This window comes from Lepidochelys kempii, chromosome 4, assembly GCF_965140265.1.
Source record: "Lepidochelys kempii isolate rLepKem1 chromosome 4, rLepKem1.hap2, whole genome shotgun sequence".
In the NCBI taxonomy this organism is placed as follows: Eukaryota; Metazoa; Chordata; order Testudines; family Cheloniidae; genus Lepidochelys; species Lepidochelys kempii.
In genome coordinates, this window is record NC_133259.1 from 126,146,869 (window position 1) to 126,162,666 (window position 15,798).

Genomic DNA, 15,798 nt, shown 5'->3' on the forward strand with positions numbered 1-15,798 from the left:
TAAGTGAGTCGCCATGAGAATAATGCATTCCTTGATGCAGAAAAGCCACAGCTTTATTGCTTCTTGACAAAGCTGCTTGGAGTGAGCTTTCAAAATCTCTAGATGCAGTCTCCAACCTATTGTGGAGATATCAGTAGCTGTAGTCTTGATTGGTGGAGGATGGGCAATGGATACATCCTATCATACATTTTTTTGGTCTGTCCACCACTCTAGGGGCTCCAGGATCGCCAGTGGCACCCTTACAAAGCTGAACTCAGGAGATAGAAACATTTTAACCAGCTTTGAAGTGGATGAAGGCGCAATCTGTCAGGGTGGACTAAATAACTGCATGTGCCCAGGCACACAGACTGAAGTTGAATGACGAGATTGGAAGGACAGACACAGATGATGAATTGTTTGGAATCGCTTGTGCAGGGGAAAAGCTTTCAAACTTGTAGAGTCTAGTATGGCCCCGATGAACTCCATTTTTTTCTGTTCACTTTCCCCTGTTCAAAATCAGTCCCAACAACTTGATGAGATTCAGCATGAAGTGAAGTTTAAAGACTTGGTCTTCAAATTTCCCCTCGCTAACCAATCATCCAGGTATGGGAAGAGGAGAGAGGCTGTGGCCGCAGTCATGCATTTGGTAAATATGCATGGGGCTGAGGACAGGCCAGACAGGAGTACTGTTTATTGATAATGTTGATCTGCCATTATAAGAAATTTCATGTGGCTTGGGAAAATCACATGTGGAAGTAGGAATTCTCAGATCGAGGATAGCAAACCAGTCATTTTGATCCAATGTAGGGAAGATTGTAGCTACATACAGAATCTGATATATGATGTACTTGTTGATATCTCAGTGGTCAAGAATAGGTCTCAGCCCTCCCTTCGACTTGGGGATCAGGAAATAACATGAGTAGAATCCTTTTTCCCAAAACTGAAGGGTAACTTCTTCTATGGCTCCTAAATCTCAGAGTCTGAATCTGCTGACAAAGCAGTGACTCATGAGAGGGGTCCCTGAAAAGGGACAGTGTAGAGGAGTGGGAAGAGGGCGGATGGACAAGAATTGGATGGCATTACCTGATCACAGTTCTTAGGACCCATTTGTCTGTGGTTATTGTTTCCCAAGTACTGTAGAAGTGGGACAGCCTGTTCCCAAATGGAGGCAGTACGGTCAGGAAGTTGATGACTGGTATGCTGCCCTTGAGAGGAGAGTCACATTGGCTGTTTGTGCAAAGCTGATGGAGGATGAGCTGGTGGTTGGTTGAAGTTGTAACCAGAGGGCCTTCTCCTTTCTGACTTGTCTTCTCAAGGAGAAGTCCTGCTGCCTAGCAGGATAAGCCATCTGCCTGAAGTACTTCTGGGAATATTGACAATATTGCTGCTGCGGTTGCTGAGCTCCATAGTGATGACTCTTAACTTCTGGTATAGCCCCCAATGAACATACTGTGGCTGTAGAGTCCTTAAAGGAATGCAGCGTCTCATTAATCTTTTTGGAAAACAAGAACTGACCATTGAAGGGTAAATCCTTTATACTTTGTTGAACCTTGAGAGCTATGGCAGAGTTCTATAACATAAGAACATTAGAATTGCCCTACTGGGTCAGACCAAAGGTCTGTCTAGTCTAGTATCCTGTCTTCCGACAGTGGTCAGTGCCAGGTGCCACAGAGGGAATGAGCAGAACAGGTAATCATCAAGTGATCCATCCCCTGTTGCTCATTCCCAGCTTCTGGCAAACAGAGGCTAGGGACACCATTCCTGCCCATCCAGGCTAATAGCCATTGATGGACCTATTCTCCATGAATTTATGTAGTTCTTTTTTGAACCCTGTTATGGTCTTGGCTTTCACAACATCCTCTGGCAAGGAGTTCCACAGGTTGATTGTGCGTTGTGTGAAGAAATACTTCCTTTTATTTGTTTTAAACCTGCTGCCTATTAATTTCATTTGGTGACCCCTAGTTCTTGTTTCAGAGTAACAGCTGTGTTAGTCTGTCTTTGCAAAAAGAAAAGGAGTACTTGTGGCACCTTAGAGACTAACCAATTTATTTGAGCATGAGCTTTCGTGAGCTACAACTCACTTCATCGGATGCATACCGTGGAAACTGCAGTAGACATTATATACACACAGAGACCATGAAACAATACCCCCTCCCACCCCACTGTCCTGCTGGTAATAGCTTATCTAAAGTGATCATCAAGTTGGGCCATTTCCAGCACAAATCCAGGTTTTCTCACCCTCCGCCCCCCCCCCCCCCCACACACACACACAAACTCACTCTCCTGCTGGTAATAGCCCATCCAAAGTGACCACTCTCTTCACAATGTGTATGAATGTACAATGTTCTTGTGTTATGAGAAGTAGTAAACTATGACTGGTGTAGAGAAAGTAGATATGAGAAGTAGTAAACAACACTTCCTTAACACAAGAACTAGGGGTCACCAAATTAAATTAATTTTATACACCTCAATCATATCTCTCCTTAGCCATCTTTTTTCCAAGCTGAAAAGTCCCAGTCTTATTAATCTCTCCTCATACGGAAGCCATTCCATACCCGTAATAATTTCTGTTGCCCTTTTCCAATTCCAATATATATTTTTTTTTAGATGGGCTGATCACATTTGCACACAGTATTCAAGATGCAGGCATACCATGGATTTATATAGAGGCAATGTCATATTTTCTGACCTATTATTTATCCCTTTTTAAATTATTCCCAGCATTCTGTTTGCTCTTTTGACTGCCACTGCACATTGAGTGGATGTTTGCAGAGAATAATCCACAATGACTCCAAGTGCTCTTTTTTGCGTGGTAACAGCTAATTTAGACCCCATCATTTTATATGTATAGTTGGGATTATGCTTTCCAATGTGCATTACTTTGCATTTATCAACATTAAATTTCATCTGCCGTTTTGTTGCCCAGTCACCCAGTTTTGAGAGATCCTTTTGTAGTTCTACTCAGTCTGCCTGGGTCTTAACTATCTTTAGTAATTTTGTATCATCTGCAAATTTTGCCACCTCACTGTTTACCCCTTTTTCCAGATCATTTATGAATATGTTGAATAGGACTGGTCCCAGAACAGACCCCTGGGGGACACCACTATTTACCTCTCTCCATTCTGAAAACTGACTATTTATACCTACTCTTTGTTTTCTATCTTTTAACCAGTTACCACTCCATGAGAGCACCTTCCCTCTTATCCCGTGGCAGCTTACTCTGAGTAAGAGCTTTTGGTGAGGGACCTTCTCAAAGGCTTTCTGAAAATGTAAGAACACTATATCCACTGGATACCCTTGGTCCACATGCTTGTTGACCCCCTCAAAGAATTCTAGTAGATTGGTGAGCCATGATTTCCCTTTACTAAAACCATTTTTCATGGTCTGTGTGTATAAAAATATCCTCACTGCATTTTCCACTTTTATGCATCTGATGAAGTGAGCTGTAGCTCACGAAAGCTTATGCTCAAATAAATTGGTTAGTCTCTAAGGTGCCACAAGTACTCCTTTTCTTTTTGCGAATACAGACTAACACGGCTGCTACCCTAAAACCATGTTGACTCTTTCCCAACAAATTATGTTCATCTATGTGTCTGACAATTTTGTTCTTTATTGTAGTTTCAACAAGTTTGCCCAGTCAGGCTTACAGGCCCGTAATTGCCCGGGATAACCTCTGGAGCCCTTTTTAAAAATTGGTGTCACGTTAGCTATCCTGCAGTCATCTGGTACAGAAGCTGATTTAAATGACAGGTTACAGACTACAGTTAGTAATTCTGAAATTTCACATTTGAGTTCCTTTAGAGCTCTTGGGTGAATACCCTCTGGTCCTGGTGACTTATTGCTGTTTAATTTATCAATTTGTTCCAAAACCTCCTCTAATGATACCTCAATCTGGGACAGTTCCTTAGATCTGTCACCTAAAAAGACCAAAAAGAATGGCTCAGGTTTGGCAATCTCCCTCACATCCTTAGCCAGGGAGACCGATGCAAAAAATTCATTTAGTTTCTCAAGCCTTATCGTCCTTGAGTGCTCCTTTAGCACCTCGATCGTCCAGTGGCTCCACTGGTTGTTTAGCAGGCTTCCTGCTTCTGATGTACTTTAAAAAAAATTGCTATTACTTTTTGAGTCTTTGGCTAACTGTTCCTCAAATTCTTTTTTGGCCTTCCTAATTGTAATTTTACACTTCCTTTGCCAGTGTTTATGCTCCTTTCTATTTTCCTCACTAGGATTTAACTTCCACTTTTTAAAGGATGCCTTTTTGCCTCTCACTGCTTCTTTTACTTTTTTGTTTAGCTATGGTGGCCCTTTTTTGGTTCTCTTACTATTTTCTTAATTTGGGGTATGCATTTAAGTTGAGCCTCTATTACGGTGTCTTTAAAAAGTTTCCATGCAGCTTGCAGAGATTTCATTCTTGGCACTGTACCCTTTAATTTCTGTTTAACTAACCCCCTCATTTTTGTGTAGTTCCCCTTTCTGAAATTAAATGCTACAGTGTTGGGCCGCTGTGGTGTTTTTCCTGCCACAGGGATATTAAATTTAATTATATTTATGGTCACTATTACCAAGTGGTCCACTATTACCAAGCTATAGTCACCTCTTGGACCAGATCCTGTGCTCCACTTTGTACTAAATCAAGAATTGTCCCTCCTCTGGTGGGTTCCAGGACCAGCTGCTCCAAGAAGCAGTCATTTAAGGTGTCAAGAAACTTTATCTCGGCATCCCATCCTGAAGTGATATGTACCCAGTCAATATGGGGATAATTGAAACCCCCCATTATTATTATTGAGTTGTTTATTTCAATAGCCTCCCTAATCTCCCTGAGCATTTCACAGTCACTATCACCATCCTGGTCAAGTGGTCAGTAATATATCCCTACCGCTGTATTCTTATTCTTAAAGCATGGAATTTCTATCCATAGAGATTCTATGGTACAGTTTGATTCATTTATGATTTTTACTTCATTTGATTCTATGCTTTCTTTCACAAATGCCACTCCCCCACCAGCACAACTTGTTCTGTCCTTCTGATATATTTTGTACTATGGTATTACTGTATCCCATTGATTATCCTCATTCCATCAAGTTGAAAAAGTGGCTCTGGTCATATGTTGATAATACATATTATTATTGATTAGCCTGTTGATTAGCAATGGACATCTATAGTGCGGAGATAAAATAAATCTTCCTTCCCATTAAATCTAACCTCTTAGACTTCTTTAGGTGTCAACTTATACCTCCCTTTTTACAACCTCTCATTTGCCACTGTTACAACAAGAGAGTTAGGGGCCAAATGGGACTAAACCCACTCATACCCCGGCATGGGGACATAGTACCACTTATCTATATGGTTCACTATAGAAGGTAAGGAAGCTGGGGGATGCCACAAGGCCTTTATGGGTTCCAAAATAGGTTTATTTATAGGGAGAGCTGCCCTCCCTGGTGCCAACAGTTGAATAATGTCCACCAATTTATGGCTATTCTACTGAACAAACTCATCCTGAATGCCCAAGGCTGTAGCCATTTGCCTCAGGAGTTCTTGAGAACACCTACAATCCTCAGGCATAGGAGAAGACAAATCCAGCACTGTGGAATCATCTGGCGAGGAAAAAGAGGAAGAAAATAGAGCCAATCAGACCTCCTGCATCAATACCTGCTCTTGAACAATGGTTCAGGCTGAACCAGTTCAGATGGAGCAACATCAGTCTGTGTCTCCAGCCTGGGTGGCTTGGAGGCGAGATTACCAAAGAGTTCGTTGACCTTCCTCTGGTCTGGGCAGAGGATTGTGACCTTGCAGATAGAGGAACATCCCAAGAGTTCCACAGAGGCCACTGAGGAACAGGATACAGCACTGGATGACTCGTAGGAAGTGGACCAAGAGCCCTTACCCCTACTGTGAGAGCAGTGCCAATCCCAGTATCTATGTTGATCCCCCAGAAGACTCAAAGGCTTTCAAGAATGGTACTTGGAAGGAGAGGGAGAGGCAGAAAATGAGCTTGAGTGTGAAGAACATTCCAAGTAGTCTGATGTCAACAAAGGGGCCGTTCCTGGTGGAGTAAGCAAACATCCAAACTCAGATGATGTCTGGTAGGCAGGCTGTGTTTGTACCGAAGGCAACCCGTGCCTTCAGTACTAGTAGGGGAATTGTACTAACACTTGGCACCAAAACAGATGTCAGTACCGCAGTCAGAGTAGTACCAATCCTGCAAATCCCAAAATTGTTGTTGGTACAGAAGACAGTATCTGCGCCAACAAGCCCATTGGTACCAATAAAGAGTCCAATCTCAGCTCCATGTCCTAGCGTTTACACAGTGCTGAAGATGGTAACAACATATACTCTGCAACTAGTCCAGGTGGTGCCGAGGCAGCAGAAGAGACCACCATGGCAGATTTGAGAGAGTCAGGAACAGAACAAGTTTGATGCTACCTGATATATCTGTGGAGTTCAAAATTTTGATGCTGACACCAATGTTATTCGTGCTGGACACCACACGGATGGTACCAGAATGATGACATGGTGTTCAATTGCTCTGGTCTCAGTACCAGAGAGCAAGTAGATGGCTCAGCTCTGTCCTGTGCATCAGAGGAATCCTGGTGCCAGCCTGCACTCCTCTTAGAAGAGGAGGAGGAATCTCTCTGAGCTGTGGAGTGGCTCTGGTTAGTTTTGTGAGTCCTTTTCCTTGGAGGGCCCAGTGAAGGAAAATGAGCTCTCTTTCTCCTCAGAGATGAATCAAACTCTGGCTGTGGAACAACAGCCAATGCCAGTTCTGAAGTTCTCTGAGGGGGCAGATGATCTGTGGAGGCCCCTCGTGCCAAAGTGGGCCATGCTGCCTGCTACAAAAGGTGTTGCTTCAAGCACAGGTCTCTAGACACCTGCATTCTCTTTTTGAATGACCTACAAATGAAGCACTTTTCTTTTATGTGCCCTTCTCCAAGGCACAATAAGTACCAAGTGTGTAGGGATAACCATCCTCACACAATAGGCAGGCAGTGCTTAAAACCTGGTGAGGGCATTGTACCAAGCTAAATTCTCCTTAACTAAATTACTACTAACTAAATACTAAGGGTACTACTGTAACTTACTATAACTATGCACATGCATTCACAGAAAAAGTACTGTGATAGCAAAACATGAGCTGAGCGCTGGAATCAGTTGCCCAAGGAGGTTGTGGAATATCCATCATTGGAAATTTTGAAGAGCAGGTTAGACAAACACCTGTCAAGGATGGTCTAGATAATCCTTAGTCCTGCCATGAGTGAAGGGGACTGGACTAGATGATCTCTCAAGGTCCCTTCCAATCCTACGATTCTATACCACATGGAATGCTCTGACTCAAGCCACAGGTGGTGAGAAAGAACTGAGGGGAGTTGAGGTGGTGTGGCCCTTAAATAGCCATGGAAGTTCCAAGGGCAATGGATTATGGAGTTCCAAGGGCAATGGATTATGGAGTTCCAAGGGCATATGTGTCGCCCCAACAGATACTGCTCAGCAAAGTTCTCTGGCTTTGGGCACACGAGGTGTGTGCATACCTGTGTGGAATAAACATTTGCAATCACTCAAAGAAGCACCTTACATGACACCCATTGGTGAACTAGAATGTAAATACCAGATCCAGGGGATCCTTGTAACCCTTATGCACCTCTGTGCCCTCTACCAGTCAGCATCAAGAGGTCCTTAGATCACACCATGCACAGATGGCCCTAGCTGCCAGTGAATTTCATGAAATCCATGTAAATGTTCAGGAATTATGGGTACTGGTGGCTGACACCTCCACTGTTCAGCTGCCTCATTTCAAACCCCACTCCCCAGGCAGAATAATCTAGGTAAACTTCATGACATAAATCTCAGTTTTCCTCCCCACTTCCAATGGGTTTTCCATGGAAGGGACAATCTGTCCCTAGTTTTAGTAATGCCTTTGAGCTAAAACTGGCTGTCTGCAAACCTCCTTGCAGAATATAAAATGCAGGGTTTAACCTATAAACCCATCATAACCTGGGGTTTTGCTAATTGAGAAATGATTGCCTTTGTCTTGTGCTCTAATGCTTGTGATCAGAGAAAATGTTCACGCTAGATACCCCACAATTTCAATGGGAAGGTCTCCTGGAATGGCATTTTTCATGATGTGTACTTGACTTTTGAACTGACTCTTGACAGTCACACTTCCAGACATTCTAACAAGCCCTTTTTTCCTAAGGGCATTTGGAAAGGCAGTGTGGAAAGAATTAAAAATGAGTATTAACTGTTTAACTTAACTGTGCTTAGTATTTATAGATTTTTGCATAGAAAACAAATATGTTTAGTGATGTGAGTGTATGTATGTCACTACAGAATACGTATGATTTAACTACTATTAAGATTATCTACGATTTTTACTTTAAAGAGTAGACAGCTAAGAAAAATCTTGAAGAAGCTTCCAAAAACCACTCCTTCCAAATAAACCACAATATTACAGAGCCCTTTCATCATACAGTGTCCAGTATTGTTGCCAACAAAGATATATACTGTTCTATTTTAAATTAATTTGTGTTTGCAATGTTGATATGTGTGACTATATAAAATGATTTAAGTCTCTTTCCCTAGATTTGTTTAGCTGTTTTCACCTTCTTATTTGAACATGTACATATGGTATGTGAGAGTGAGAGCGCTCTCTGTAAATGTTTGGAAGCAGCATCTGTCAGACAATAAAACTTACTAGGAAATATGCTTCTCATTTAAAGCATTTCCACCAGAACAATTTTAGTTTTGGACTCAGTTCATTTTTATAGCTTAGAAGCATTAATAAGATGTACAGAGAACTATACAGTCACCAGAAAACCTGAGTTGTTGGTAATAATCTAAGATAGTTTTAAAAAACATTCTGTGTCTAGTCAGCACCACAGTTTCCCAATAGAAACCTGAAGCAACCGGCATCCAGGAGATTCTGGAAGTCCATAAAAAAAATCAAGCAACAGTATGGAATTCATTTTGTTAAACTGGAAAGTCTAAAGGTTACGATAACTGTTGGACCAAACGGACCCTCTTCAGGCATAAATAGCAAGACTCCTACTGTCCTCTCTTGCAGAACAGCTCAGCTGCCAGCAAAAGCAGGTGCTCTCACCGTATATGAGCTCCAGAGGAAATATTTAGTGAGTACTCAAACCTCTTTTAATGAATTAATGTATTACACAACTGTTAGTGTTTCAATTATGCTTATGCAGTTTTCTCTAAGGACAAAAGCATTTAAAAAGGAGGATTTTGAACAACTGAGTTTCACTCCTTTGCAATTATGTTAATTTTTAAATGTTTTTTCATAGCAAATATGATAGCAAAGTAACATATTATATTTGTAATGTATTTGACTTTAAATCTGTTCTAAAAATTCTGCTTCAACTTTTATGTTACTTCTCCATGCTTTATTTAATTTAATTTAATCTTTAAAATAATAAATGTATCATTAATGTTTTTACAGCAACATTTACCAGTCTAATTAATTCAAGATGTGATTCTAATAAGATTTTAAAAGAAAATCAAAAACATATTTCCTCATATTACCATGAACAAGTTTAAGATATTTTTTATTTTCCATTAGAAACAGTTGTCCTAGATAGAGTTACAGCTTTGTAACTTACTGCATGGAAACTTCAGTTCTGGAAGTCCTATATGTTCTTAGATGCATTAGTTTTTTAAATGCTTTGTATGTATATTTTCCTTTAGTTCAAAACTTATGCTATATTAAATTTCATTGGGCTACAGTTATTCCGTTTTGAGTCTACAGTGACTAATAAGGCTAACATGGACACTTTTTTTCCGTTTCCATGTGTAGGGAAATGGAAAACCTGATGCTTGGCAACAGATCCTGTAAAGTTATCTGGACGCTGCTTATAACAATTTTAGGCTATACCAGCTGTCTGCCTGTGGGTGATGATTCTGTTTGCACAGCAGAGGAAGTTGCTAAGTACAGCATACTCTTTGTAGGGAAATGGAGTCAGGCTGCTTTCCCTAAGCAGTATCCCCTTTATAGGCCTCCAGCACAGTGGTCTTCCTTGCTAGGTAAGTGAAGTGTGTGCAGTGTCAAGACCAGACAAAACTCTCTACAGTTGTGGGGGGGGGTTGTTCTTTATTTGAATTTATTGAGAATTCCCTTTAGTAAAATGAAAGTCAAAACTAATGTAGCTTGACAGCTAAACAGTAACATACAGAACTTGCAGCATTCAAAATACTTAGAGAATCTAAAAGTGTTTTCAGTTGGCTTCAGTTTTCAATTGGCTACAGCTGAGGTAAACAGTGGTAAGTTAAATGTTTTACAAAATCCTAAATATTAATCCCCAAATTGTTCCACATCAGAAATAAAACAGAGAAACTGTATCAATTAAGATAATCCAAAGTAGACTTTTATATTGAGAAATGTGTTCCCTTAAATAGGTGTTACCCATAGTTCTGACTATAACATGTGGAAAAAGGATGAATATGCCAGCAATGGTGTGCGTGATTTTGCTGAAAAGGGTGAAGCATGGACATTAATGAAGGAAATAGAAGCAGCTGGAGAAAAAATTCAAAGTGTGCATGGAATCTTCTCAGCTCCTGCCATTTCCAGTGGTACAGGACAAACCTTCACGGAATTAGAAGCACATTCAAGACACTCCTTAGTACGTACATTTACATTTTCATTTTAAGGGTTGCTTACTAGTTTTATACCAGCAGGATGCAAAAGGAGATATTTGAAATGCCACTGATAAGTATCAATATAATGCAAGGAATTGCTAAGAGAATCCAGTTTTAAAGAACTTTTTGAACATAAAATGAAATAAAAAAGCAGTCTGGAATATTTTCTTTTAGAAACCCTCAACTAAAATAGTCAGAAATATGTTTGACCCATTGCCATACTAGAAATCAGACCCTGATAGCCAAGCCTGTAGAGACTGGCAGGTGACAGTTATTTTTTATGATGTTTTTCTTTCACTTCGTAGGTTTCTTTTATTGTACGAATTGTGCCCAGCCCTGATTGGTTTGTGGGTGTTGACAGTCTAAATCTATGTGAAGGAGATCATTGGAAAGAACAAGAAACAGTAGAACTTTTTCCATATGATGCTGGAACAGACAGTGGTTTCACATTTTCCTCACCAAACTTTGCCACTATTCCACAGGACACTGTTACAGAAGTAAGTGTATGTATGTTATATGCATATGAATATGTATTATGTCATACCTGTATATTATGATTTTTTCTTTTAAAAATAACTTATGAAATTATAACATGAACTTTTTTTTCTTTGCAAAATGATTTTAATATTTAGTGTTGTATCTGGATTTATGACTTAGCCGGAGCTCCACAGTGATAGCACTTAGCATTCGTTTGGTTGATGTCCGTTTATTTTCTCTGTGTTTGCAAATCCATGTGTCTGAAATGTTATTTGTTATATCTAGGATCATAATACTTCTATTTTGCACTGTCATCTAAAATTCTGTAAAACAGAAATGCATGCTTTTTTGATTACATGCTTTTAAAAAAGCTGGATACATTTATAAAACTAAAACTATGCTGAAAAGAGCTTGCTGGGTTGGTCTGGGCTAGATATTTATCTGTATTAGGGAATCTCTGGGGTTTGCAACTGCCATGTGGCCTGCAGCGGGGGAGGGGAAGTTTTCTGAGAGAATTGCCAAAACTTGGCAGCTGCTAGCATCTAAGGGAAATGAGCTAATGGAAAGGAAGAGGAAGGTTTGCTCAAACTTTTTTTTTTTTCCTACTGCTACTGCCCTTCCCCTGCTGTAAGTCTTGTCTGCCCTTTCCACGCTCGGTCTATGCCTTACTTTGTTTCAGGGAGCTGTTGTTTAAAGGTGGAGAGAAACGGACTACCTTGCCCCTACATCCCTTAATAAAGTCAGCACTCAGCCAATTCCTTCTCATGTTTAATAAGTGCTTTCCTAGAGCAGAATGTAGTGCTTGCAGGAGTGGGAAAGAATAGAGAAGCTGAAGCACAATCCTCTGTGACCCCTTATAACCATACCACACCTACTACATTATGCCCCAGTCAGTAACCTTGCCACTGCCAGCATTCCCTATCTACAACTTCCTGTCTCCTCCATCAACCTGCTCCAAGCATTATTGTGCATGCTGACTACCCTCCATCCAGTATCTCCATCCAAAAATAGCCACAATTTCTTGTGTGATCTCAGTCCCAGAATCCTTCCACAAAAGTTAGTGGAATTATCTTCATGACAGAAATCGCAGCTTTTTTGTGGGGCTCGGGTGCGTAAAGGCTGTACATCCCCCGTTCATATATGTTTTACTTGCCCAGAAGCATAATTAAAACATGATATTCTGTTTAAAATTTCTATCCTTACTAACATGGCAATACTATTTCTATAAACTTCCTTTTATTTTTAATTCATAGATCACTTGTTCCTCTCCAAGTCACCCAGCAAACTCATTTTATTATCCCAAGCTAAAAAGTTTGCCACCTATTGCTCGAGTAACCATTGTAAAACTTAAAAGAAACCAGCTGGGTCTTCCTGGTCCTGAGCCTAACCTGACTGCTATAGGCAATGAAATAGATGACTCTGTCTCAGGTAAGTGGTTAGTTCTTTGATCAACTAGATCCTTTTGTTCCCATTCACTGAGCAGCAAGGAGGGAAGCAAAATTTTAGAAAAGTTCATATCTCTGGCAGGCCATGTGGAAGAGAATGTGGTTATGCAGAATATTCCTGCTCCAGGCAGCAGCAACTCTTCCTTTTACAAAAATGCTGCACAGAAAAGGGGGTCATGCCCAGTCAAATAACAGCCGATCGTTATATTTCTCTGTACCCTTTTCTATGTGGAACAGCATTAACTATTCCTCTGTACTCTGGGTCTAATTCTAATATCACTTACACTTGCATAAATTGGGAGTCATTCTACCAAAGCCAATGGAGTTCCACAAGTGTAAACATAGCGTAGGTAAGATTAGAATTGGGCCCTCTGTGACAGAGACCACAACAACAGTATAGGCAATAAACTAGTCCAGATGTCATAGGAAAAGGATACCGAAAGAAACACTGGGGGTGGGGGAAAGCCTTCATGTCTGGCCAGGGATCCACAGGTTTGGGTTAGATCCAAAGCATGTCTTATTCAAACCATAGAACTTCCACAGAACCACCAGTCCTGTGTGAAAGAGATTCTCTTGTCAGACTCTCAGCTCCCCAAATCCTGTGCAAATACTAAAAAAAGGGGTTCCTTCCTCTGAGTTCTTACATAATGGAGCAAAGCGATTATACTTACTGTATTCTCCTTGGTAAGAAGTATTTTGATAGTGATATGAAATAAGAAAACAAAATTCAGTTCACCAGCTTGAATAGAATTATGATGGCAACTGATACCTACAGAACAAGATACCCGAGGAGAGTTTAAAATTTGTATTGAAATGCTCAAGTGAAGCCAAGATTTAATTTCAAACAATAATATATTTATCCCATCACAGCTTGCTTTCTTTTTTTTTTTTTTTTTTTTTTACTGTCAGTGAATGTTAGTGCTCATGTAAGTGAAGGTTGATAGCACTGATTTGACCCGGTCTTAGTGACAACTTCTAAGCTTCAAACTCAGCATAAATGCTACATCTCCTCTGACTGGAGGAAAGAGGACAGATGGCAGAGAGCCCCATGCAGGTTTACTCTATGCACCCTCTGGTGACTTTCTGTACAGGAATGTGAAAAGGGGAATGTGGAGGACTTCTTAAGAGAGGAGTGCAGAGACCAAAATCCTGCACAGGAAAGATCCATGGGATACATTCCCTAATATTCTGTAGTAGCAACCATGGCCCAAGTGCATGCCAGCTGCTTCAGATTGGGATTGAAGAGTCTATTTCTCTGGCTTTGTCTCTGTGCTAGGAGTTTGGACCATAAGGTGGGCTTCACAAATTTCCTCACAATTAATAAATAACCATGGTAAGGTAAGTTTTCTTTAATAAGGCCTGACTTGTACACTTAAAACGAGCAGATTTCTAGTTTAAAAAATGTTTTCTCAGTAAACGAGAGCTGATCATTCATCATTCAAACTGGGTGACACAGATTACATATAGAATAATATCCTTTCCTCCACAACATTTGAGAAGGGATTATTACTTACTCTGGCCCCAATTCAGGAAAGGAGCTTAAGTATGTACTTAAGTGCTTTCCTTACTAGGGGTGGTCTTTAAAACATGCGTAAGTGCTTCCTGTACTGGGTCCTTAGTATGTTACTTTGAAGATATCATGCAGGATTCTCATTCTTGGGTCTCAGCTCCCTAGCCTAAGACAGATGGGTTTGTCTTGTCCTGAAAGTTTAAGATCCAAGAGTTGGAAGTCAGCCAATATGGTATTTTTAGAGACTATTTATTTTATTTTATTTTATTTCCCCATAAATGTGAGTAACTGGAAGTGCTAGCTAGAGCAACATGCTGTATTAACTTCCCCACAAAGTTAATTAATGTGCCTCAGTGTAGGTTAAAAAACCCCTCCGCCCCCACCCTCAAGTGTTCCAATACTGGGCATCCCCATAGTAGATACTATAAATCAGTGGTTCTCAAACTGGGTGCAGGGACCCCCCAGGGCATCACGAGGTTATTACCTGGGGGGTTGCGAGCTGTCAGCCTTCACCCCGAACCCCGCTTTGTCTCCAGCATTTATAGTAGTGCTAAATATATTTTAAAAGTGTTTTTAATTTATAAGGGGGGGTCACACTCAGAGGCTTGCTGTCTGAAAGGGGTCACCAATACAAAAGTTTGACAACCACTGCTGTAAACAGTACCAAACTACAACAGATTATGTAATATATTTGTAATACATTTGATGAGATAATAGTAATTGTTTAGCCAAACTACACATTTAGTTCTTTTAAGCTTTCTATACAAGTCCATTTCTCTACGCTATTAAAAATTTTAGTAATTCAGGAGATATTATAAAATAAGAGCAACACATACTGAATCAGAGCAATTCATTGTAAGTAAAGCATTTGTTGGACATTCATAGAAGTCTCCACTTTGTGTATATACCAGTACCTTAATCAATATAAAAAAAGTTACTTCACAGGCATAAGGAAAGATTTAATTTCCAAAGGTCAAACCATGTTCCCCATCCACTCAAGGTCTATAGAGATCCAGACATCTTTCCTCCCAACTGCAGAGGGAGAGAGTATCTGTATATTTTCTTTGAGAATTTTATAACTCGCATATCATTCATATTTCTATATTACTTTACAGAATTTCTGATTTATTTGGTTGTAGTAAATGTACAGTATATTAGTGTTAAAAGGCTTTCAGTTATACAATATATTTTATTGGCAAAGGGAAGACTGTGTATAAAAGGTGCTTTAACTTTTCTTGCCAAAAACTAACTACAAGAAGATTTAGCCATAAAAAGAATTAGCATTTTCTTTACTCATGAGGAAGAATAGACTAGGACTTAAATGGAAAATGAACTGAATAGGAACAATATATACAAAGTCGTCCCAGAGTATATAAATAAACTTGATAAAAATCTTAATCCTGGTATTATCCAGCAAGCCATGCAAGGGCAAATGAGTTATTAGTAGTGAGATGACAGTAAAATATCATTATATTTTCGGAGCATGCTCATTTTAAACAGTTTTCCATTTAAAATTCTCCACTAAATAACTATTACACCATAATTAATGCAGTACCTCCAAACAACCTCTACATTAAACTAAAGACGTCTACCTTTTCAGGAGCTGAAAACAGATGTCTTTATTTACTAGACAACATATGGCTTTTATTAAAGGAATGTAAAATTAAAATCATGTTAATTTGTTTTTTTAAGTAGATCTTTTTAATATCATCAGTAATGTAGCAAAACAAACATCAGCCTTATATTTGT

At 39.9% G+C, this 15,798-nt stretch overlaps 1 protein-coding gene across 17 annotated transcripts in view; it reads left to right on the top strand.

The window, feature by feature from the left end:
- The window catches only part of SPON2 (spondin 2), a 122,184-nt gene that overhangs the window by 85,045 nt on the left and 21,341 nt on the right, over positions 1 to 15,798 (top strand). For 9 of the 17 annotated variants that reach the window (XM_073342832.1, XM_073342821.1, XM_073342834.1 and 6 more), the window contains 6 exons: positions 214 to 625; positions 9,038 to 9,101; positions 9,779 to 10,005; positions 10,378 to 10,601; positions 10,923 to 11,114; positions 12,348 to 12,522. In XM_073342832.1, the coding sequence (XP_073198933.1) occupies positions 9,783 to 10,005; positions 10,378 to 10,601; positions 10,923 to 11,114; positions 12,348 to 12,522 (814 nt within the window). In that variant the 5' untranslated portion in view covers positions 214 to 625; positions 9,038 to 9,101; positions 9,779 to 9,782. Of the gene's footprint in view, positions 1 to 213; positions 626 to 1,295; positions 1,504 to 3,151; positions 3,323 to 9,037; positions 9,102 to 9,778; positions 10,006 to 10,377; positions 10,602 to 10,922; positions 11,115 to 12,347; positions 12,523 to 13,630; positions 13,999 to 15,798 lie in introns of those variants that run through there. The other 8 variants (XM_073342827.1, XM_073342828.1, XM_073342826.1 and 5 more) reach the window with 8 other exon arrangements.